At 35.3% G+C, this 26,315-nt stretch overlaps 1 protein-coding gene across 1 annotated transcript in view; it reads left to right on the forward strand.

The window, feature by feature from the left end:
- The window catches only part of LOC131897734 (neurexin-1-beta), a 391,182-nt gene that overhangs the window by 244,513 nt on the left and 120,354 nt on the right, over positions 1 to 26,315 (forward strand). The window contains exons 4-5 of the mRNA XM_059248724.1: positions 11,276 to 11,365; positions 12,734 to 13,053. Coding sequence (XP_059104707.1) covers positions 11,276 to 11,365; positions 12,734 to 13,053 — 410 coding nt within the window. The remainder of the gene's footprint in view (positions 1 to 11,275; positions 11,366 to 12,733; positions 13,054 to 26,315) is intronic.

Consider the following 26,315-nt stretch of genomic DNA (forward strand, 5'->3'; position numbering starts at 1 on the left):
GGAGGAAGGGAAGGAGAGAAAGGGGGAGGGAGAGAGAGACAGAGACAGAGACAGAGAGACAGAGAGAGACAGAGAGACAGAGACAGAGACAGAGAGACAGAGAGAGAAACAGGGAGAGACAGAGAGAGACAGAGAGAAAGAAATTGAGAATGGCAAGGGCTTTTCACACCTCAAAGCCCATCCTCAGTGACATGATTACTCCAACAAGGCCATACCTCCTAATCCTTCTCAAACAGTTTCACCTGTGGGGTCATATGTTTCAGCTATCACGGGCTCTTACAATCTTCTGCAATGATTTTTGGGCATTAGGTCAGGAATTGTGTTTTAGATGTGTCATTTGGAACTGAACCCCATACGATTTCTTGCTCTATTTTACTCCATTAGAGTTTTCTGTAATGGTCTCTGTCTGTTGCAAGAAGTTCCTTTGATGAGGCTTAGAAATTACACTTATCTGTGGGTACAAAGATGAATGTTTAGAATGTAGTTAGAGTTTATACTGGTTTTGTAAAGTGGTGGTTGTATCATCTCCCTCATGATCCATGACTTGTGACTTCCCTTTTGGTGGGTGAGCCTTAAGTTCAATTAGAGAGTTGTTGGTTATAACCAAGTTATGTATAACACTATTGTACCCGTAGGGTAATGGTGTCATGCTTGTTGATGGTTGGTGAGGAATTATTTTGGCATTTTAACTCTTAAATTCACAGTGTTCGTATCCAAAATTTTAAAAATATATTACTTGGAAGATTTTTGCCCTATATAAAATTGAAAGTATCTGGCATCAACACAATTGTCTACCCTTTATTAGTCCAAGGCATTTTATGTTAAATTACATGAGCATAGTTGACAAAACTTATTTTTCTAACTTAGATAAAATACGCATTACAGTTACAAGGAGAAGAAATAGATCTGAGTCCATTGAAAATGAGATTAGAATTTCCCACTCATAAGACTCAGTTTTTCCCACTGGAAACCTGAGAAATTTCAGTGTGACAACTCAGCCATATCACACGATACATGAGGCATCCTCTGCTTCCTTCTTCCAAAGAACAATCTGAATCTTCACAAAGGCAGGAGAAAATTATTGTGAGAGATGTAGAAATTCCAGCTGCACTGCACCATTTTCTGGGTCTTTATAAATGAGATAAGGGAGAAGTTGCCTTAGAGAATACATTTCTACTAAGTTCTTATTGGGGTCCTAGAGGCTATGAGTGCTCAAACTCTTCGTATCTAGAAAATGGCAAAATGTCATTAATAAGAACATGGGCTGCTTTTATTTCTTTATTTTATTTCAGTCATCACTGTGTTTGTGATGTTGTAGCTACTTCACATGTAGAAACAACACTTTCTGTTGTTGTAGCTGTGAAATTCCTTTCTATCTTAAATGTGACACAGCTAGCTCTTTAGCATGTGTTACAACATAGTATAACCTTTAATTTATCAGGCTGGGCTATGTATTCGGTTATATGCTGTTCCCTGCTGCTCTCATTTACTGCTGCTGGTTTTTGATATGATATCCTGTCTCTTTGCATTTGGAAACAAATGTTGTCTGAAAGCTTAGGGAAGAAGTTATTCCACACAGACAGTGAGAAAATGCTCAAGGCTGTCTTTATTTCTAATTAATCTGATGGGACAATATCTTAAAAAAATTGCTTTGAATGTACCCAGCTAGTAGGAACAAGTTATTCTACAAATTTGTGTACAAAGAAAAACTGGAGGTCTCACTGGTGAGTTATAGGAAAGAGGGACACACAGTGGGGAAGTTCTAATGCAAGTTAGGCATACACTTATAGTTTCTTCTCTAAAGCACCATTGAACCTTGTAGTAGTCAGTCTTTGACCTTCGTGATCACATCTACAGGAAATTATCACTCCAGGGGCTGCAGAAGTGCCTGGGTTCGCTGTTTCACAGGGGGAGGGAGCTACAACGTCATCTGAAGCATTAGTCACGAACAGAGCTTTTCCCTTCTTGGTTTCTGCCCTGTGCATTAAGTGACAGGGACTTTGGGATGGAGCAATGCATTAAGAAACTATTTTAAACTCTTTGTATGTTTTCTCAGGCCAGCAGTATGAGCAAAATTTAAGTGTATATACATGTAGTATTTATAAATCATTGACATTTTGAACAATATGCTAGTAAATATTTATTATCTCTATATGTTGCCTTTAAAATCTTGCCAATTTGCATCATATTTCATTTAGTGATTACTATTGTGTATACTACCTATTTATGTCTAGTGACATAAATATTTGGTCATTCATATCCCTAATTACTTTAGAAATGACATATTATTGGAAAGTATATTTATGTAAGAAATTTTTGTAATTTGAAGTTGTTGTCAATATAAAGGAAGTTATCAATTATAAACCCTCTTCATTATCAGAACATTTTATCCAGTTATTATTTCACTGAAATTAGCTTGTGATCAATGTGAAAACACTTTGTATTCAATCACAGCTTCTTTGTTCTAATCCATCACTGTCTCTGAATTTCTGCATTTTGCATGGTGGCAAATTTTATGGTGGGGGCACACCATCTCTGGTCTGAAATGTTGACATATACCAGATGTCTGTCCATTGTGTCCCCAACGTGTATGTGCCCCCATAGTAGGATCCTTATGACACATACTTGACTCAGTACATTCAGACAGAGTTCAGCCAGTGCTTGTGAACTGACTTCTTAGAGTCAAATTGCAAAACTCACACTTAGCAAGCTATCAAAACAAAAAAAAACAAAAAACAAAAAAAAAAACAAGCAAAAAACAGGGTTCATTTATAGAATCTAGAGAAAAAAGAAAAAAAAAGTGCTGTCTTTTTGGAAAACGAGGCATATCTAGAAAAGATAGATGTGTTTCAGTACATACTTTGGGTTATTAAACAGTGTGAGAACAGAACTCTAGAAATGGATAGAGGAAAAACAATACCTAAGAGATGAGAATGAAGACAAAGGAAGAAATATAAAGTTCCAGTAAAATGTGTTTCAGAGTTCTGTCCCTCCACTCCACAGGCAATGAAGTGCACTGTCTTTTGATGCATACCTTAGACCCTCTTTCTTTTTCCAACTTGTCTCTAGAGTGGGTCAGTATAAAGAAGGCAGTAAATTTAGTAGATAGTTAGGATCGGGGCTTGTCTTCCAGGTTAGGTGTGAACACAAGGAACGCTGGTAACATCTGTTGCCTCAAGTGGTTATGCATGGCAGAGCTTCATTGTAAAAAGAAGAAATCTAAATTCTCCTCTTTGCTGGGTTCTCAGCTGTAATATGTCTTTGAATACTTTACTATTCCTCTGCTTCTGCATACTAGTCTATAAAATGGAAATGGTTTATAATAGTTTTCCTGTAAATCCACAAGGATTTTTGGAAGATTGCAGCTCTCATGCACACAAGAGGATAATCTCACTCCAAAGTTTAAAGGCAGACACTTTATAGACAAGACCATGACATCTTTTATTATACAAGAAAGTACTTTGAGACGATACTGAGCTTTTATGATTCAGGCTGGTGAAAGCCACTGCGGCCAACCATATCTGTACAATGGAATAGCTTTGGAGTCATATACAACTAACTATCCATGGCGCCATGTAAGTCACATCATCTGTTGGGACCTCAGTTTTTCCATTGGGGAATGAAAGGTTCTTATGGTCTAGGCTCATTGTCAACATTGACATAAAGAATCTATATGTGTAAGTAAGACAATTCACAAAGCACAAAATCTATTCAGTACATTATTCTCTGGTTTCTTAATGGTCCTCTATATTCTTTAATTCATATTTGAAAAGTTGATTTTTTTTCAGAATACATAAAATTTAGTTGTAAGTCTATTAGTTCATCATATCCTGTTGTTGGATGGGGGTAGGCCATATTTAGATTCTGGCGGTTATGTGTCCATTATTTAGTGAGGGCTTGTAAGTCCATAAATAACCCAAGTCCCTGACAACTGTCACTATGAGGTCCATAATTTTTTTCTGCCTAATTTTTTAGATACCAATTGTGTTTTCATATTTTTACTTAGCCAAAAGTAGGCAGTGCTGTTTATAGAACATTAATATATTTGTTGATAAACTTTGGAAGCTAGTATCTCTTGGGAGTCTACATGCCACTTCACTTAAAGGATATATTCATTAAAATTAATTTTGGAAAAAGTCTTAGCAACTGTATATATATGATGTATATATTAATATATATAATTTATATATCAGGATTCACTGAGTCCTAGACTTTGTCCCATGTACAGTGAATTGGGGAATTGAATTACTATCAGAAATTCTCTCTGACCAAACCAACCATTAGTTCTTTATGCCATTAAAAAAGAAAATCTCAAGTGGTGTTATTTCTTGGCCACCATGTATTTTTGCACAATACAAGGACCCAGTGGGAGGCTAGATAATGGATAAAGCATAAAATACTTTTTTTCAGAGTTTGACTTGCCTTATTCTTACTTCAGTGACAATTGAATCAAAGCAGACAGCTAAGTCCGAGAACATGTATAGAATTAGTTAGCACTAACATCTTTCTTATGAGGTGTGTGTGTGTGTGTGTGTGTGTGTGTGTGTGTGTGTATTGGCTGGAGTGTAGGACCTTGTACATGTTGATAGGCATTTAGCTACACCATCAACCCTGCTTTATGATTCTTGAACAGCAAATACCATTGCATTAACATACAATACATACTCCGAGTGGATTTAACTTACATTTAGAAATTCCTTACCAATCACAATATGAGCAGCATTGTGTTAAGAATAAAGCATATAACAGTGGACAAGGTAGACATGGCCCTTGCCCCAATGAACCTACACAGTCCAGAAGCCATTGTAGAAATTTATTCATTATGTTTCTAGATATTCCTGTGAAGCACTGCAAGATCACATATTGGATTTACAGTCATTTGGTAAAGGGATGAGGAGCACAGGAAATACTTCCTTGAGAAACCTGAGCTAACTTTTAAAAAAGAAACAAATTTGCCAGACCTTGTGTGTGTGTATGTGTGTGTGTGTGTGTGTGTGTGTGTGTGTGTGTGTGTGTGCGTGTGTGTGTGTGTGTGTGTGTGTGTTTTCAGAGCAGACTGGCTTAGGTAACAGAACTGGAAAAGAAACCAAATGTTTAGAGGTTAAACAGTTACCAGCCAGTGGACTTTAGAGAAGTAGTTTAGACGTCAATTGATACATGTATTTGATGTGTAACACACTTTCAAAGATGTCAGATACAAGTGAAGTATATGACAGTAGTTTCAATTGAATAGTTATTTTTTTCCAGATTTTGTTCCTTCATTAATGTCATTGATGTTCACAATCCATTTACTAGCAATATTACAAGTGAAATTATGTACTACTTCACTTTAGCAGTGAGAATAACAAACACATGTGTAGCATTTAGTGAGAAATTATGTAACAATGTTGCTTTTAAACTTACAGCAATTTGGAAACTATGTTAAACTTTGATTTGCCTTTGGACCCAGGCATATCCAAATATTGCCTTCCCCCTTAAAATGAAGAGATCTAAGCCATCTCCCAGATATCTCTTTAAATATATATAGTTTTCAGAACTCTTTAGGATTTTTGCACAGTGCTAAAACCTCATGAAATAAGAAGCACACAATAGAAACAAAAATATTCATCTCCTTTCCTTTTCTCTGTTGTCATATTTTTCTTTGACATTGTTTACTTTACAGTATTGCTTTTCTCTATTTTTTTCCTTAAGGGTAATACAAATTATGTGATTCTCAAGGGAAAATTTCAAAAGAATGGAGATTTAAGAAGGATATAGGAAAACGTGTGTTGGTTACATTCATACAGATTATTTCTGCTACCCAATAGGTCTAAAATTATGTTTAAATTTTTCCTTCCCTTTATTCTCTGAGTCTCATCATGAAGTTTAACACTAAGCCAAATATTTTTAGTATCCAAATCAATCTGAACTGCTGTGACAGCATCCACTAGCAGGGTGTCTTGTAAACAGAAACATTCTTTTTTACAGTTGAGGAGGCTCAGCAATCCAAGACAAGCACTGGCAGATTTGGGGTCTGAGAGAGTGTACTTTGGAGGTCACAGATGACCATCATCTTACTGAGTCTTTGCACAGAGAAAGGATATGGAGCTTAAGGGGTTGTCAATCATAAGGGCAATAATCTGACTCAGAGGGGTTCTGTTTTCATGATTCACTCATCTCCAAACACTAACACATCGGGCAATAAAGCTTCTTGATCAATAATTAAAAGATAATGGCCTGGCTGGGCATGGTAATGCACTCAGGTAATCCTACCCTGTGGAAGTGTGAGGGAGATAGATTGCTGTGGATTTGGAGCCAGTAGATTGCAACATACACACATTTTAGAAGGGATGTAAGCACACCGTCCAGCTATCCATGTGAAAATGATAGTGTATAGGATTAGTCAAAACAGGAGCTCCGTGCTACTTTTCAGTGAGAAGATGTTTCTGTTCTTCGTTCACTCCTGAATCCAGCAAGAACAAAGATAGCTTGACCAGTGAAGGGGATTGATGTAAAGCCTGCTGGTCTGTGTTTGACCCAACTCTGTGGAAGGAGAGAAGCAATGCTAATAGGTGCACTCTGAACTCCCCATTTGTTCTCATAGTGACATTGACAGAGACAGGTGTTACAGATACTCTCTTCCTGTCAAAAATATTTAATACATTTGTAATTGCAAAAAAAAACAGGAAATAAAAGAAGAAATCCAAAGCTTTCAAAGTGCAACTTCATTGCTTGAGAATTACTTCACCAGAGAGTATATGTTATGAGTGATAGTTTCAGTGAGGATACCAATAGATTGAGTCTACACATGACTATCTAGAGGAAAAAGAAATATAAGAACAAGTTTGCATCCTTTTAGTTTTGTATTTGAGACATGGTCTCATTCAGCCATCTAGGCTGCCTTGAACCTCATTCTGTGCCCAGGCTACCTCTAATCTGCAGCAATCCACGTCCCTCATATTCTCTAGCACAAGAATTACATATAGGCCTGCCATGCCCAGCTTAACTACTGTCCTTTAACCATTTAACAAGAAGATCTGTTTACATCAACCCGAGATATGTGTTTAGCCTATTGCCATAGTTATATTTTGTAATTTTGTTAAGTTGTAAAAATTTGGACCCTATTAATAACCCCAAAAGATAAATTATTATTCACAACTGAGTCATGTTTACAGCATCTTCCCTCTGGTGAGAAAACTTGGAGAATAAATTGTTTCTTCCAAGAGCTCTATCTTCAATTTCATTGCATTTTATGTATGTTCCATGTTCCTAATACCAGCTGTTATCCTGCATCCACTTTCTTTTGCTATCTTTAGAAGCTTTCTACAGTGTTCCTTCATCATTTGTATTATGGACCAAGTCTTTTCTCTAAAAATAAATACATAAATTTATTTTTAAAATAATATTTAAAAGTAAATATCACCATAAATTTTGAAACCAGTAACCCATCTTATTTTTTGTTTTCTAGTTTTATAACATCTTTGTAGCATATTATTTGAATATGTTTCACTACATAATAGACACACATATATGTTTAATATAATACCTAGTATATATTTTGTGCTTGTTCTTAATTCGTCAAAGTTGAACCATTAATAGAACACTTATTATTCCCTAGTTTTAAAGCAAGTACCTTTCTTAAAATAATATACTTCAACTACTTCTTTCCCTACACAGCTTGTTGTGACAATCATAAAGTTAGGATGAAAATAGCTAGCCCTCCCTCATAATCCTGAACATTTTGAACTCTTTTACGCACAGTATTAGAAGCAGGATTGCACCATTGATAAAAACGTGATCAGCGAAGTGCTATGCTGTGCTCTTCTCATAGTTCAGGTGCTAGGAAGCTGAAGCAGTAGGATCACTTGAGCCCAGAGCTCCCTGATTGTAAGACACAGCACTGTCTCTCTACTTAGCATTGGGTTCACCATATTACGAGTGTCCAGAAAAGCTACTGAATTTTTGCCTAGTATTAGTACAAAAAAGTAAAGTAAATACGCATTTAGATGTAGCAAATACCATCTGATTTTCTACCTATTATGTTTACAAAGAATGGCATGTCATTTGATTTCAAATTACCTTTTCATTAAAGAAGATGCTGCATGAACTTACTGGCATCTGATGTTCAGGATGTCGGAGTTTATGACCTCCTCTATTCAGCTGCCATTCTTACAGATTATCTTACATTTTCACTTCCATCTTTACTACCTTCTCTCTTTCGTAAATTGTTTTTACTGTTTCAGTCATTTAATTGACCTGAGGTATTCACTCATAAGCTGTGTTTATGTTCTTATTTTAGTTGAATCTCAAAGATCTTCTCAAACAGATATTGAGTTCATTCAGGCCCTATCAATTATATTACTACACATAGATTCAGTCAAAGCTGTAAGGACAAATTGCATGTATTCACATATTTCATATGTCCTTTTCAACTCATTATGAAAGAATATATCATTTATTTTCACTTATTTTATTTAGGACCTTTCCTCTAATCTTCCTACACAACTAAATGTATGCTTTCTTGTTATATGACATTGGGCACATTTTAAATAACAAATTGATTGATTGTATAGATCAGTAAAAAATTCATAAAATAGATAAAGATTTAAGAGAAATGTGGATTCCCCCCCCCCTTTGAAAAGGGAAGCTTACTATGTATGATTTATTTTCTGGACACAATGATCCACTGTACTTTCTTCTAAATGTCCCTGGGCTTGGCAGTGTCGACATGATTCCACAGGACTATGAGACCTGGAACCAAGATTCCTTGCTTTATTTCATTGTACAGATATATGATGGGATTTTGTGTGATGGGTATTGTGAAAACACTGGAGAAACAGTAAACACTACATAAATTTGACTTTGTGCCACTTCAGAGTTACAAGGAAAACTATTAATTGAATAGGTAATTTCTAAGGCTAATGCCAATTTCCAAGGTGTGTGTTTCAGGAGCTGTGAAGTATGCAGTCAGATATTCTAACTTGAAGATATCATGGAATGCCTTCTGAAAAGCAATGTTTTTGCCAAGATGATTCTATTAATGAGTGATATTTGGCTAGAAAAGATGGGGATGAGGTAGGCAAGAGAGAGTGTCTCAAAGGAGAATTGAAGGAAGACTTGTGTATCTCAAAAGAGTAGGGCAAGGAATGATGACCGTGAGATGGAGCTTAAACCAAGCAGTGGGGGTAGTACGGGACCTGAGAGTGTACAGAGACATCACTAAAGAGGGAAGAGTTTGTCCCAAAGACAATGGTAAAGGTTTTGTGGTATGCTGAAGTATTAGTTGGTGTGTGGAATATTAGTTGAATTTATTGCAGAGAGATACAGGAAGATGTTAAAGATGGTCAGAGCAATTAAGAGGGATGTGCAGAACTGGTTTTGGATGATGCCTGAGGAGATGTGGGTCACCACAGACAATGGGAAAACTCTAGCATAAAAATCAACTTAAGGAACCATGTAAATCATAAAGTTGTGAGGCAAGTTTTGCCACTGAGAACTGCCATGAATATAGGCTAATAAGGAAGTCCACAGAGAAAAGGATATGTGTTTTGAAAAATATTTTGTAGTTACCTTTCAATTTAGGCATGTAAAAACATAATCATTATACAAAATCACATAGTTCCTCAATAGTCACATTGCCCTAGGACAGGATATATTAAGCTTTTGCATATTTCTATAGTATACATATACACACACACTAAAAGAACACCAACTGTGAATACATTTTAAAAATAGAGTTGGGATTTTTTGCTATGTATATCATTTTTTAAAAGATAATCAGTTTATCAAAAATTTATTTCTACATTATGAAATACAACTTTACAACATTTAAATGATTACATGGTCTAGAGAAATACAGCTCAATGTTTTCATTAAATATATATTTGGCTTAACCGTGTTTGGATTTTAAATTGAATATTAAGGTGTGAAATATTTTCAGTCACATTGACATTTGAATAATAGGCTCACTGAGATGATCTAAATGATAGTTTTTCCCTCTTTTTCCAAAGGTGTATGAGCTATGTTAGGGTAGGTTTCCTATGGTAAGTATAATACATCACAACATTAGCATAGAAAGTGAAAGCCCCTTATAAATAATTATAAATCTGAGGGGAGGGTGTACCTGTTTTCTTCTCTAGCAAAACACCTCAGTCATTCTATACAGGGAACACTATAATTTAAAGTTTCTTTCAACTCTTAATCCTTACTCAAGCTATTGCTAAAATGTCTCGCCTCCAAATCCGATTCTACCTAATTTTAATGAAATAGAATGACTTTTCTTCCAATATACTCTACTGAGCACTGACAGCAGCGCAGATTCCTTTTAAGTGCTTTATAGATCAAGAAAAGACTCGTCTATTTGCAAGCTTGATTCAAGGTCAATGTGAACAGTGTTTCTAGCAGACAATGTTTTCTATTCGGAGATGCAAGGCTTTCATTTAGTTCAGATCTGTAGCTAAGAGCCAGTGTTTACAGCTTCATTTGTCCCTTAAGCTCTTACACCTTTTCAAAAGAGAAGAACTTAATAGTAAGCGGGTATTTGAGTATACAAAGATGGAAATATAATTTCTTCAAATGCTATCTGCTTCAGCATGTTAGGCTTTAAATGAAACCGAAGGACACTCAGCTCAAAGTCACTCTTGTCAAAGCCTTTCCTAACTCTCATTTGGATAATATGAGATGTAATCTCTTATGATGCACAAGTGATTGATAAACCAGTTTTGGTGGAATGCACAAGAACTGTTTGGACATTGTGGTTTTCTTAAATGAAATGATAAGGGAATATGTGGTCTTACTAGGGAATAAAGTATGCTAGGCCTATTTGAGATGCTTCGGTGTGCCGAAGACGGTGTTAAGTTTGGTGTTCATAAATTACCAATCTGGAATAAGAGGTTGAATGTATTTTGAAAACTTAAACCTGTTGTAGCTGAACATGTTTAACTAGTTAATAAGAAACATCAAAAAGACAAAACCCTGAGGTCAAGGGTCATTTTTTTGTAAAGCGATTATATGCTGTTTAAATTGGTTGTTCGGGTCTGTCTATAACATAAGTTTAATAACCTAGCTCAAATGCAGATTTCTAATTTTCAATTAACATAGGAATAATTTTGTTTGCTAAAATAAAATAAATGAATGAATGACAAGTCTGAGACATGAGATGTTCTAGGTAGAACTTTTTAAAATTCCAAATTTCAAAAAATCATGTGGCAACTGTATAGCTCAAGCTTTAAGTATTAACTTTTAACCTTTGACCTTACAGATTTTAACCAATGAAATGTCTCTTTAAACTTTAAAGGAAACAATGATAACGAGCGCCTGGCGATTGCTAGACAGCGAATTCCATATCGACTTGGTCGAGTAGTTGATGAATGGCTACTCGACAAAGGTAAAAGCATTGATTAAAACTTCAAATAAAACAATAATTTGAACATAACCAAGCAGTACTTCATTGTAACACTAATAAACATAAAAAATAAATTTTCCGTAAAACTAAATTAAAAACAAATTTAAAACAGTAAAATGTAGATAGTAATATTTGTATACCTTGTATAATAATTTCTATACATTTCTAGAAGTACCAACGGTTTAATAATCTTACCCAGTTAACTTAAGGTTAAAGGGACTGTTAAATATAATCCACTAACTCAATCTACGAAGGTACTCAGAGCAAGCATTAACCAAAAATGATAAATCGTTTATAGATTATATCCATGTTCCAGCCTCTAAATTATTAACTAAAACATATGTAGTTCGGATATCTTTATCATGGTCCTGAAAAAAAAAACTCTTTGTTTAAACTATAGGAATCTTAAATAGTGGGCAATATGAATTGCCAGTCAAAATGAAGTCCCTTTAACGTTTGGAAGCTTCTGAGACCATTTGGGAACAAACCTAATTAAAACTGAACTTCAAGTTGTGTGCATGCTTTATGAGCAGAGGGAACTCTGCTCACCCTGGAGTCTCCATTTGATGATAATGGTACTGTTGCTAGGACTGTTTGATGGAAATGTGCCATGATTTCTCCATTGGTTTGTGTATCATTCCTGAAGCCGCTTTTTACATCTGAAGCTACTTTTTTTTTTTTTCATTTTATTTTTGTTCTGTTTTGATAGACTTGCTGAAAGCCAATCAGAAAAATATTTTTGGAACTTTTTTTTTACTATGAGAAGCTCAATATAAATCATTTGTTTCCTTTCAGTGTGATTGCCGGAAAATAGAATAATTGAAATAACAATGGATTACTGCCTTCCAAAAAATAAACTTTTCTAAAGAATAGCATATAGAGTTATATGGGCATTATGTGAATTATGAAATTTTTTACAATAAAATTTAAAATTAGACTTTAGCTCCTACAGATTAGCTTACTTCAGAGGTGATTTTAGGATAACAAATATTTGAAATGTTAGATATATCATACTTTTTAAATTTAGCAATTTAAATTTGAGAGACCAACAATAAGCTCTTGAGGCAAAGGAAAAGGGGATCCATTAAAAACTGATTTGTCATATATATGTTTGATTGGTCTTTTAGCAAAAGCACTACATTTATAATATGTTGAAAATTTATAAGTATTTGCCAGTAATTACACATTTCATGGACACCTCATTTCTAAGCAATGAATTATGAGTCAAATGCCTCTCTTATAGTTTATTGCTCTCATTATCCACCCCATAAAAGATCTGTTTTATCATCCTTTGTAGAATGTAGAGTTCACAATCAACATTTTTGCATGTATGTAATATTATTTTTACAGGGCGTCAGCTCACAATCTTCAATAGCCAAGCAACCATAATAATTGGCGGGAAAGAACAGGGCCAGCCCTTCCAGGGCCAGCTCTCTGGGCTTTACTACAATGGCTTGAAAGTTCTGAATATGGCAGCAGAGAATGATGCCAACATCGCCATAGTGGGCAATGTGAGGCTGGTTGGTGAAGTGCCTTCCTCTATGACAACTGAGTCGACAGCCACTGCCATGCAGTCAGAGATGTCCACCTCAATCATGGAGACCACCACAACCCTGGCTACCAGCACAGCAAGAAGAGGAAAGCCCCCCACGAAAGAGCCTGTCAGCCAGGTGAGCATGCATGCCATCCTTTCATTCTGGATCTATACTCACAAAAGTGGCCTTTTCTGCGCGTGTGTCTTTTCCAAACAGGATTTTGTTTCTGATCTCGTGTGCATGCCTCTCTTGGAAACTGTGTATGTGATCCATCTTCTATGAATATGAGTTGTGTGGATGTTGTTGAGGAGAAGTCTGTATACACACACACACACACACCCAGGCTCTGTATTGGCTTGGTAGTTACTAGCTCAATTTGACAGCCTTGGTTTAGCACATACTGATGGGGGAGGATCTGCAATTTATGCAGAAACTTTAATTTCAAGGTTAACAAACAAGTAAATTAATGGCATAATTGAAAAGCTTTGTTTATTTAAGCTTAGCCTTTCATCAAAATAAAAGAAGTGAGGTGTGTGGATTTCATGATGAATGATGAGCCTATTTTCTGTTTATGAGGTTGTCTCATTGGGTTGTCTGAGGGCAAAGATGTGAAGTATATTACCAAAAAACTGTCTTGAATGAAGATATTTTGTATTATATGTAATGAATTAATGATATAATTAAACAGAATTCACGTTAATGAGTTTATTACTAAATTCTGCATCTGCAACTTTTGAAAATAGAATTATTAAATGTGACATTGGTAGAGTTGGTAAGTTTATAAATTCAATGGCAAAATTCATACTGATCGCCTAGATAATGTGTTGATTTCATCATTGGCTTTCCAGCAGAGAGCAGCAATAAAGACTTATTAAATGCCATTGATGCTGTGGAAATGCTATTAAATGATATGAGATCCTTATTGATATTTGTAGGTTTTGCACATATCCAGTTGTTAATTCTTTCAGAATTTTGTGGGTTTTTTTGTGGTTCAAGATTGGTGGCTTTATTTTGGTTTTAATAATGAATGCCTTCCATAGTTACCATATAATGATTTTTCAAATATATGATCCTTACTTACCTAGGAAACTGTATTTCAAAGGAGAAACTAATGACAATGATCATTTTAAAAACTACTTTGGGATCAGGCGTTTGAAAGAGATTATCAAATTTAGAAAGAAAACACTAGATAGCGAGCTCTGTGCATGTTAGTACTCTATCATTTTGTTAATATGTGCTTCAAAGGAAAAGAAAAAATGTGTGCTGATTTTTTACTTTGAATAATATGGAATGATAAGAAATGAATAAGAAAGAAAAAAACCTAAGTACTTAATCAGGTGAAGAAGAAAATTGACCAACTGAAGTATAAATTCATAATGTGGTACAGTGCTATATTGTATATTTTATAATAATATGAAGTCATTTTATCTCATTTGGATTTTCTTCCTTATTTGCATCTGGCTAGTAAGTAAAGTGGACTGTCTCTTATGACACACTCCATTATGTATTTATTGATAACTATCTACATGGACAGAATGTGCTCTGGGCATGTGGACATAAGCAAATGTCGCTACCTCATGACATTAATTTTGGTAGGAATATTTACTTTGAAGAGCATTATGTCGTTAGTTATCTGTACTGTGTTTAGATCGATGATGTTTTTGATGATACAGCACTCGGCTCCTTGGATAAAGACTTACGACTTTAGACAGACTAATGCCTGGTCATGCTGCTGGGTAGTCTTTATTTGCACTTCATTTAAAAGTTCTTGTTCAGTTGATGGTGACCAACTTGCCAAAGTGAATCTGAAATAGGAAAAATTAAATGTAAAAGAATTAGTAAAATATTTCCTTTACATAAAAGAGTTCCTGAGAAAGTATTCAAGTGTATTATTTGGGGTTGGAAATGTTTCTGTAAATACAATTTAAGGTAGTTCAGTATTTTTATTACTAAGCCTGTATCATTGTTAATTAATTAAGTAGCCAAAATTCCTACATAAACTTGCAGGTGTTTCAAAAGAAGGATCAATGACAACCATTATTTTAATGTAATTTATCAAATAACATCTGCTGTTTATAACAAAATTTAAATGTGCAGATAACTCTTTGATTTAAAAGACAAATATATAGTCAGCAGCATTTTATAAAATTAATTAATCCGAAGAGAAAAGGCTTAAGTACTTGTTAATTACCAGGGAGGACTCTTTCATGCTATTCCAAGTTCAAGGGCAGGAGTGGTTTCTAGAAGTAAAGAATCTAATTAGTGATTACCTGGTTCATTTGAGGAGATATTGAGTTAAATCAAAAACTACTGTCTTCATTTAAAAGTAGATATTTTAAATCTTTAAAATTTTCACAGAGCAATAACAATTAAATAAATTGTATTAATATATTACAGACCAGCTGTTACTGATATTCAGTGGGAGCAACAATGTCTCATATTTAGAAATATTTTTGAAATACTTTTATAGCCACATGTGTATGATTTATGGTAACAATTAAGCATAAACTATGAAGGAAAGAAAATCACTCTGAAAGAAAACAAATGGTTTTAATGATAGGATAATTTGTTTCAATTGAATTTTTAATTGCCCTATCAATACAAAGACATTACTGATAGATGGATAATATATAGAGAGATGATAGATAAATAGATGATATATAGATATCATATATATAGTGTTTGATAAAAATTATACAAGTATCTTAAAATTTTAATAATGAGTGATTTGTAATACAAATTCCAACTCTGGAAACTTTGCCTACTTTTGAAAGGTTAGGTGAAACATCTGTCCTTAAACTTTGTCCATAGTGACCACATCTGTTTGCTTTGATCCAGTCCCCCACTAAATTGTGTACCAAAGGGGTCATTCCATTTTTCTAAAGCCACACTGCACTGTTTTTTTCAATCAAAGCATATTTTCTTCAGTGATAACACTGAGCCACTTATGTGACAATGACAGCGTAGCTAGAGGTAGTGGCATGTTTTAGAACTGTGGAAACAAGATTTTTGGTCCACCAGAATTAAATTGGATTCATTTCAAATAGATGATATGACATTTGTTCAGGTATCCTGCAGGGCAAGGACTGGGTGAGAAATGCATTTCAGGTTACACAGAGTCAGTGAATAGAGGAGTGCTCAGAATATCGTCTGCAAAACCCCATCTATTCCTACTTATAAGTAAATATGCTTTAAGAGATAAAAAGAAAGAGTTTTTTCTTCTGAGTGATGGTAAGTTCTCATATTGGTTTCTTAACCTTATATGATTTAGACTAATAAAATAGTACAGATGACTACCCAAGATGAAATGGCTTTTTTAAAAAAAGTATTGAACAGGACAACGCTTATACCTTCTACAGGGGTTGTATAATATTTATGTATTTTGTTTTACTGGAATAATTAAGTCAAAATATCTCTCACCAACTTTCTGAAAGCCTATTCTCACAAAAGAAAAAAAATAGCACAATTCATTCTTAGAACATAGAGAGCCATTTGGTCCTGGAGACTGCCATGCAAAAATTTTACATGCTATTGCTGTGTCCTGTTCTGAATAACTTCTGCATGGATCTTTGTGTAAATGACCAAAAGGAAAACATCCAAGCATCTTAACCTTTTTCTGATTTTTTAATTAACTTATTTATTTATTGCTAATGTGTGATTTCCTTTAAGATCAATATTATGACTTTTTTCTCTGGAATATTACTTGGTATTACTGAAATGTTCTTGAATTATTCATTGGTAGTTTCTGTTCTTCCCTTCAAAATTATTTTACAAACTATATGAAGAACAGATAATTTGGAACCTTAGTGATTTTTTTCTTACAGAAAATGTGGTATAATAGAAATAGCATATCAAATCAGAGACTGCTTTATTTTGAACACAAGCACAGCCACACTGTCCTGTGATTTGAAAGACTGATTAACCCTCCCTCATGTTGGCGTTCTTGCCACTCTGTAATAAATGAGTCACTAGGAGTCTTTGGAGCTCTTCTCAGTGTTTAATTTTAATTGACTCTGGTCTTGATGTGCTTAATTAGTTCCTCTCATCATTATTTAACAAAGCATAGATTTACCCCTTTCTTTTTGAAAGGACAGCCACACATCCCAGTTGCCACTAAGAACCCCCGTGTTTACCTGTTACTTTATGTAATTAGTAAGAGTAGCTCTTTTTGGTTCTCAGAAACTTTTATTTCTGTATATAAACTGTATTGTACTGTGCTTTTCTCTTATATATATAAAACTTACCTTGGCAAGAGAATCATACTTCCTAATAGTAAATATTGAACCTCATTCTATATGTGCATAGCTCAAGCTGGTTGTCATATCTTGATTTGATTTTTAGAATCCATGACCTTTTCCTTTTATTTCAAAAATAAAATCTTGAGAAAGTAAAGAAAACAATGCTTTGAGAGATTTTGGTTTGGTTTCTTTTTTGCTGGAGGGGTGTATTTCAAATAATTCAGAAAATATTACGGATGGAGACAGATTCACTCCATATAGATAGACTGTCTTGGAGCTGTTCTTAGGCTCCAGGGTGAGTTTTTTCCAGGTGAAGTTAGTACATCTACTCAAGGCAAAGGACTGCTAAGAGCTGAAGTCTTAGGGATAGTTGTCAGAGAAGTGCGCACTTCACATCTGTCACTGACACTTACTACTCATTCAAGTTTTTATGAGAAGAAAGTCAATTAGTGTCCAAGTGGGGAGAAATGTTTAATGTCTTGCATACTGCTATTGCTTCTGTGAAGCTTTTAGCTATTCATGAAAAATGAATACTATTTGTTTGAAAACTATAAGCACATATTTCCATGAAAAATATCTAGAGTTAACAAAATACATTTTGTAACTCCCAAGAACAAAATTTTATTTTTATTAAAAATATTAATTAACCTTTGCTGTGGCTTCATTATTAAAAAATAACAGTGTTACTTATAATTATGCATGTTCCTGATAACCATTTTGCATTTTTAGACTACTGGTGGCATGAATAATTAATTTTAGCTTTCTAACCCAATCGTTCTGCTGAATTCCCTTAAATTAATGTACAATTTTACAGCAGGCTTTAGTGCATGTTTGAAAAAACACACTTAGGCAGAGATTTTAAAGGATATACAAAGCCATGTTCTCTGAAACTAATGGTGCCTGTTGAGAAAAGTATAATTCATTGTAATTCAGTTTTTTAATTGTGGGTAAGCAGTTGCTATTTGGAAGGTGTTTTTCTCTCTCCTTGCAGGCTAGCCAAAGTATCAAAGCACATTTTAAAACGTTTTATTTTAAGACCACTTTGTATAGTGCATAACCTTTGGGGTCTGGATGTTTGAATGGATAAAAAAGCTATTCTACTGGTATATGCAAGCCTAGTCTTGAGATATCTTCTGAATAGGCTGGACTTAGGCAATATATGAAGTCATTCATAAGCTTACTAAGTCAACATAACACATTTGCACAACAGTTACAGATGCTAGTCTAGTCATTGGAAATCCAGCATTGCACAAAATTAGACTTTCTTGCATCAAACTTGCATTGTAGTTGAGGAAGATGAACAGCAAACAAACAAGCAAATGAATACTACCCATGGGATGCCAGATATCATAGAGGAAAATAATTGGAGAGTCCTGAGTGAATGCCTATGGTTGTAGAAGCCAAAAAAGAAATGGAAATTCTTTTGAATAAATGAGTTTAAGTGATTGTTGATGAAGGCGTCAGTTATCAAAGAACACTTGCATGTTATTGTTAAGACATACCCTTGCCGGGCGGTGGTGGCGCACGCCTTTAATCCCAGCACTCGGGAGGCAGAGCCAGGCGGATCTCTGTGAGTTTGAGGCCAGCCTGGACTACCAAGTGAGTTCCAGGTAAGGCGCAAAGCTACACAGAGAAACCCTGTCTCGAAAAAACCAAAAAAAAAAAAAAAAAAAAAAAAAAGACATACCCTGAGATCCAGAGCTTTGCACCTTCTCTGGATTGTTCCAGTGGTGGCGAATTGCTCAGTTGAGGACCTAGACACCAGGGGAAGTAACAAAAGAGACATCAAGATACACTCTGTCTACTCGTAGCCTGTGTCCTCTGACTTCTAGGTATCTTAATTAAGTCAGAAGTGTAACCCAATCCTAGGGTATGTGTGCATCTGAGGATGAGACAGAAGTTAAAGAGGTGTGGTATTATATTATTCCATCCCACCTGTGGAAAATAGAGGTAAATGGAAGCTACATAGCTCAGTGCTGGCTACCTCCTCCTCCTCCTTCTTTTGATGGCATTTTAAAAAATATATTTATTTAATTTTTTTTATTTCACATACCAAGCACTGTTCCCCCTCCCCCCCCTCCTCCTGCTCCCCCCACCTCCCCCATCCCATCCTCATTCACTCCTCATATGGCAGTCTTCTTTTCTAAGTATTTTAAGGAGAATTTTTCCTTTGCCCTTACACATGATTTCATCTTAAAACTTAGTTTTATCTATCTATCTATCTATCTATCTATCTATCTATCTATCTATCTATATATCTATCTGCCTATCTATTTATCATCTATATCTAACTGTCATCTATCATCTCTATCTGCTTATCATTTATCTTCTATATCTATTTATCATCTATCATCTATCTGCTGCCTATCTAGTTATCTACTATATCTATCTATCTATCTGCCTATCTATCTGCCTATTTATCTTATCTATCTCTATCATCTATCCATCTATCATCTATCTGTCATCTATCCATCTGTCATCTATCATCTATTTATCTATCTATCATCTATCTAGCTATCTAGCTATTACCTATCTATCTGTCTGCCTGTCTGTCTGTCTATCATCTATCATCTATTTATTTATTTGGGAGGAAGGTGCTAGAGATAATACACCATGTACCAGGGAAACATTCCACCACTGAACATATTTCATTGCTTTTTAAAACATTTATCTGAGATAAACAAATACAATTCATAAATTATAATACCTGATAAAATTTTGACAGTATTTAAAGTGAATAACATTGACATTTAGTTCTTATTCTAATAAATAAACAGCCAGCCTTGCCTCCTTTAATTTTTAGCCATAATTATTGTAGATTTCACCCACGTATCAAATTATTGTTTTGAAAATGCAAACATAAGTACATCATTTCCCACACTAAGCCATCCAAGCATATAAAGGGCAGATTCCTGACAACATTATCCATAGCCTGCTTCTTGTTTGCATCCTGAATGGTTCATTTCTGCCTTCTGTGCACTATGACAATGACCTGCAGAAGTCATACCACCTGCCAATCTTTGAAGCTCTTCCCCACACCCTCCCCTAGGCTCATTGAAGTCTCATTCTCTGCATGCCCTATGGATAAGTTTTGTGAATTAACGTTCCATTTCACGACTCTACAAATCATGGTCTCTTTTACTTGCTAAGTGATCATAGTACTTGATGCATTGATTTGAATGACTAAATCAATGAATCAACTACCATCTCTATCATTCCACATTTGTATTTAAAATCGTTTTTCATATAACAAATATGAAATACCCCATATCAGTCACTTTGAACCGTATCAGATTTTCAACCTGTATCCCATCATATAACAAATATGAAATACCCCATATCAGTTACTTTGAACAGTATGAGATTTTCAACCTGTATCCCATCATATAACAAATATGAAATACCCCATATCAGTCACTTTGAACAGTATCAGATTTTCAACCTGTATCCTATTTCATTAATTGTATTTCCTTTCTGTCTAACATTAACATATTAAAAAACAGTGAAATCATCTACAAATATTTATATGGCCCTAAATGATTTATATGGCCCTTCTCTATTTACTGTGTTACGAAGGCAAAATAGGAGACCTAGTGTCCTTTAAGTCCTGAATTTCCCCTTGGGCTTTGAGCTTTACTAAAGTTTCCTTCAAAACATGGAACACTAGCTAAGTTATGCCTAAGAACCCATCTCTGAAAGTTTATAATTCTTCAATTCTGTGACTCAGTTTCAGAAGGGTGAATTTTGATATTTTGTGGCCATTTTCAACATCATGCTAATTTCATGTTTGCGCAGTTCTACAGTTTCTACAAACATATTTTGTGCAGATCAGCAGTCTCTGCAGAACACTAGGCAAATACTACATGCCTGGGTCATAGATTTGGAAATAGAATCCTTAGAAATGTGAGCAGTTTGTCCAAGATCACACCAAGAAAAACTCTCAGAGCCTTGACATGTTGTATTACTTCCCATGTAGGTCTTCAGGCGTTGCTCATAAATACGATTCATGCTGTAGTTGGAGGAAAGGCTCCCAAAGCCCCACCTGTAACTTTAAATCTATTGGAGGTTGATGGCATTTGGGGGAGGGAGAGTCATTAGGGCTCCGATGGGTTGTCCCTATTCCAGTGGGTGGCCTTATATCCATGCACTTACGCATAACACTAATAACAATGGATTTGAAAAATACAGCCATGGATTTTTGGAGGGAGATGTGTTGAGTAGGCTCTAAGAAAAGTTAGAGTGGGGAGGAGGGGACAGATAAGATCAAAACACATTGTGTGCGTGTAGGAAAATCTCAGCAAATAAAAATTCTAAATAGAAAAAAATATGGCTTATGCTGGGCACCAAAAAGGATAAGATGATGAACCCCATGATTCATGGCAGTTTTGCATGTTTTTTTTAAGGAGCAGGATAACATAGGGGTCAAGGATTCCAGTGTGCCATACCAAATACCAACTTCCCTTATACCAAACACACCATGCTCCTTAACCTCACAACATTCTAACTTCTTGCATATATAATTGACAGATTAATGACATAAGCTTATTGTCAGGATTACATGACTCAACATAGGATAAGAACCATATCAAACTGTGGTTATATAAGCAATTTTACTGCCAATAAATGAAATTTTCATATTACTCATCCTAAAATATAAATTAATTAAAATATTTTAGTTAAGTGCTTAGCATATATTATTGCTACTGCATGACAGTTATGTTTGAAAAGTCTTCCTCAGTAAAAACAAAAAATTAAATCATCTTTATAACCTTGACAGCTAGTTTCCTTATTTTTGAAATTAACTGAATTTTGTTTCTGAATCAAAGCCTTGAATGTGTGGAATGTGCAAAGCTAAATTCTCTTTGGATTAAAATGGCATTGTTCCTACAGGAATGTGAGGAGGAGAGGTGGGCATAGTAAAGAGTTGATAATGATGCCAACTGCCTTAGTTACTATTCTACTGCTGTGAAGAGACACTATGACCAAAGGAACTTATAAAATAAAGCATTTTAATTGGGGGCTTACTTACAGTTTCAGAGGGTGAGTCCATGACCATCATGGTGGGAAGAATAGCAGACAGGCAGGCAGGAATGGTCATAGAGCAATAAATGAGAGCTTACATCTTATCCACAACCAGTAGACAGAGAGAGAGAGACAGAGAGTGTGCCTTGGCCTGGTGTAGGCTTTTGAAATCTCAAGGTCCACACATCCTCCAACAAGGCCACCCCTTCATCAACAAGGTCACACCTCCTAATCCTTTCCACCAACTGCAGACCAAGCATTCAACTATACGCGCACCTATGGGGAGTCATTCTTATTCAGACTACCACACAGAGTGTTATCATTGACAGTTAGTGTTGGGGGGAGGTCTCCAACATGAGATATATAGCAATGTGGGGACACTTGTATGGTGAATCACTGACCACTGATGCCATACCCTTCTGAACCCTTCCTTTCTACCTGCCAGCCTCAAGTTACTAAGGACCAAGCATTCTGTAAGTGCCTAGTAACTGGTTCCTAGTTAATAACAGGCAAAGTGCTGCCCAGTGTAGTACCGGATCTTGAACATATTACTACAGTATCTGTCTCAATAGCGTATGCTGATTAGGGAGCTAAAAATTCATGACATGTTCAGGTACAAAACACTTAAAGTCATTCAACTTTGAGTGAATGAGATTGAGTTTATAGCTCTTGGTATAATTTCTTTTGCATGTTGCACTGGAGCAATAAAATAGAATTGACACATGGCAATAATTTCAGTAAAAGAGGATTGGGAAGTTGGTATCTTCTCTAAGACATTTATTCTGTTATAGGATAACATATCCTTTGGTTAAATAATATCTAAGGGGAAAGAATATACTTATATATTAATATTTTCATCTGACCACCACTATAAATAATTTGTACTAATATTTCATAAACTCCTTGTCTTTGAATACATTAATATTCCTACAATAAACATATTTATTTATTCCTTTCTTACACATAATCATCATGAAATGATAACTGTGTCTGAATATGAGCTAATAATGCTCTTATCATTTATGACATGCAAGGCAATTAAACCTTATTCAATTAATTAATGTCAGTTTTACTATATAAATTTGTGATCATTTCTGACATGTTTTATCTTCCAGAAGCTTATTACTTAAAATTTTTCCAAGTATTTATATGTAAACATCATAAGGCTGTAACCTCAAGAGAAGAGTTAGGTCATGCACCTGTATTTTATTAGGTATTAACCAAACAAGCTTCACTCTACTTCATCTCTTCTCCTTTTATATAAAGTCCTAAGCTGGTAAGTAGCCCTGGCATTAAGCAATAGGTTTTAACAGTCTGTAGTTAGAAGGATAATTTAAGAAACCAAACAGAAACTAGTCGTGGTGACACATCCGTGCTATCCAAGCATTAGAAAAGCAAAGATGGGTTGCAAGTTTGAGGCTGGCATGGGTTGCATAGTGTTTCTCTGTCTATGTGTCTCTGTCTTTCAATCTCTCTCTGTCTCTGTCCCTCTTTCTGTCTCTTTGTCTCTTTGTCTCTCTCTCTCCCTAGCTCTATCTCTCTCTGAAAGAAAGAGGAAAGGGGAAAGAAAAATACCAATGTCTGTGTGTGTATGTTTCTTCATCCTAAAATGAGCCTATAAATGTATGCTATTTTTACTTAACATTAATAATTACCGAATAACTTTTGAACAATTCAATCATACAATACCTTTACCAGGTATGAAAATGCTATTCTTGAGGATGACATAGGAATAGAATCTAATAAAAAGAACCATTCCCCCTATCTCTTGACTATTAGTGAGTCCATACACAAATTAGCAAATTCTCTGCACCAACAATGGCAAAGCTTTAAAGCATCACAGATTTGGTGTCTATTAACAGCATCACTGATACAATTGAAGCTCAGAGACAAATTTAACAGAGGAAGGTATTTTAATCCCTTTGTAACAACAAGCATATTGGGAAATGCACTTCTATTATTACACTTCACCAGAGTGTTGGCAATGTGCTAGACAGTATCTTGACTGTAATCACCCACCTTCTATCCTTGGTGTGTTTAAAATCTATGTTATATTTGTAAAAAAAAAATATATATATATATATATATATCTTCCATAAGAGATGTCATCATCCAGTCTGTACATGCTATAGTGGTGGTAGCCACAGCCCCCTTTCCATCCATCTTTAAAGTTTTCTGATGTAGTGGGACATATATATTCCGGGAGAGACCCGTGCACTGACCTGAATCGCCTTCTCTATACATAACACATACAGCACCTTTCAAACTTTCAGGTATGGGCTCATCATTGTTGAATACTTATGTATGATAGTGTAAGCCAAGAGTAATGAGGATTCAAATTCATCATGACAGGTTCTATGGGACTATAGGAGAGTATCAAATAAACTTGCCAAAATCAAAGCTCTTAGCATGGCATTGGCACATAGTAGGCATTCAGGTTTTCTTTCCTCCATGTCTTTATAGTATGCCATGTCCCTTTTCCTTGTCTTCCTCATCTTTTCACCTTTGTCCTTTCTATACTGTGATAAGTGCTACTTTAGATACCACACATCAATGATGACTCAAGCACTAAAAGAAGAGATTTGTTTTTTTCTGAATTTTGCCAGCACTACCCTAAGATTTGAAAACTACAATATCCTACTCTAGATGCCTCATGATATAGCCTGATGAACCTTATGAGGAGTCTGTACATGCTAAACATGTTGTTTCAAGATCTTCAACATCCAACATTCTGTATGGGAAATTTGACCCTGGAACACTAAAAAGAAATGAGACATTTTCTGTCCCTCTAACTTACGTTTATCCTCTGTCTCCTGAGTGGGTCTCAAAGGAGTTGTGTAAATACCTAGAAAATTATATTTTGTTTTTGTGTCCACAATTCAAATGGGAGTATAAAAAGAGAAAATATCCATATTCTACTTAAAGAGAATTTCTTAGGGTTTCTGATAATACCTGAGAGATGAAAAAGATTCATCAAAATTCTGACAAATTCTGGCAGAGGGCTTACCTAACACACACAGAACCCTGAGTTCCATCCCCAGCCCTGCCTAGAAGAGCAAGAATAGAAATGGTACACACCTACAATCTCAGCACTGAGGAGTTACAGACAGGGGTATCAGAAATCCAAGGTCAGTCTCAGCTACCTAGTGAGATGGACTAGCCTGAGCTACATGAGACCCTGTTTCAAAAACTAACAAGTGAAATCCATTCTCACAAATCCTGTGGTGACATTCTCATGTATGACTTTTCCAAGCATGGCATAAACTACTTGTTTATTGATAACTTTAGAGAGAGTCAGCATGGCATCTGGAACAGGACAGAAGACAAGGTAGTCTAGGGCAGATGTGACCCATTTTCTCATTGTGAACTGAGGATTTTCAGCTATCCAGACCAAAAAATGTTCACTGTAGTTTCTATCAGTAATCAGTTTCGTCACTGCAGCTGGTCATGGCGTGTTTAGGTGGCTAGGTTATATGAATTTGCCATGCACCTAAGTTATATGAGGACATATTTCTGACAAGAAACTAAGACAAAAAACCACGCATAGAGTGCCCTGTCTGAAATTTGTCTTTGGTATACTACCCATAATAAAGTACGTATCCAGCAACATAACAATAGTACAAATCCCAAGTGCCCACTTTGGGTGCCAGTGACTCTTCTTTTCCCCCTTTTCTTCGTGGTACAGCTGTCTGTGTCATTCTAAATCCTTCTTCAGGTTCACAGCATGAGTCACTTTTAAGCCTTGCAGAAGCTTAAGCTGAAACCACTTTCTCTATTCATAACACACAAGAAAGCTCTATGAACCAATATTCATGGAAGCATGTAAGAAATTATTTTTATCAGAACTTGTAACCTTTTGCTTCTTTTTTCGACAGGTATTTGAAGTCAGGACCTTTGCCTTACTAAGCTTTGTTGATTGCCTGAAGCACTGCTCAGTGCCAAATAGACGATGAGAAAGTGGCTTTTCTAAGAAGTAATTAATGAAAACATAGAGTTCACACCCTGTCACTGAGAAAAAAATATTATAAATTGCTTCATTCTAAATTTTCTCAATCTTATGAATATTCATATACCATAAAGATTATTATACATATATGCATATATAGTGATATATGTGTATATACATATATATATATA

Source organism: Peromyscus eremicus, chromosome 22 (assembly GCF_949786415.1).
Source record: "Peromyscus eremicus chromosome 22, PerEre_H2_v1, whole genome shotgun sequence".
NCBI lineage: Eukaryota > Metazoa > Chordata > Mammalia > Rodentia > Cricetidae > Peromyscus > Peromyscus eremicus.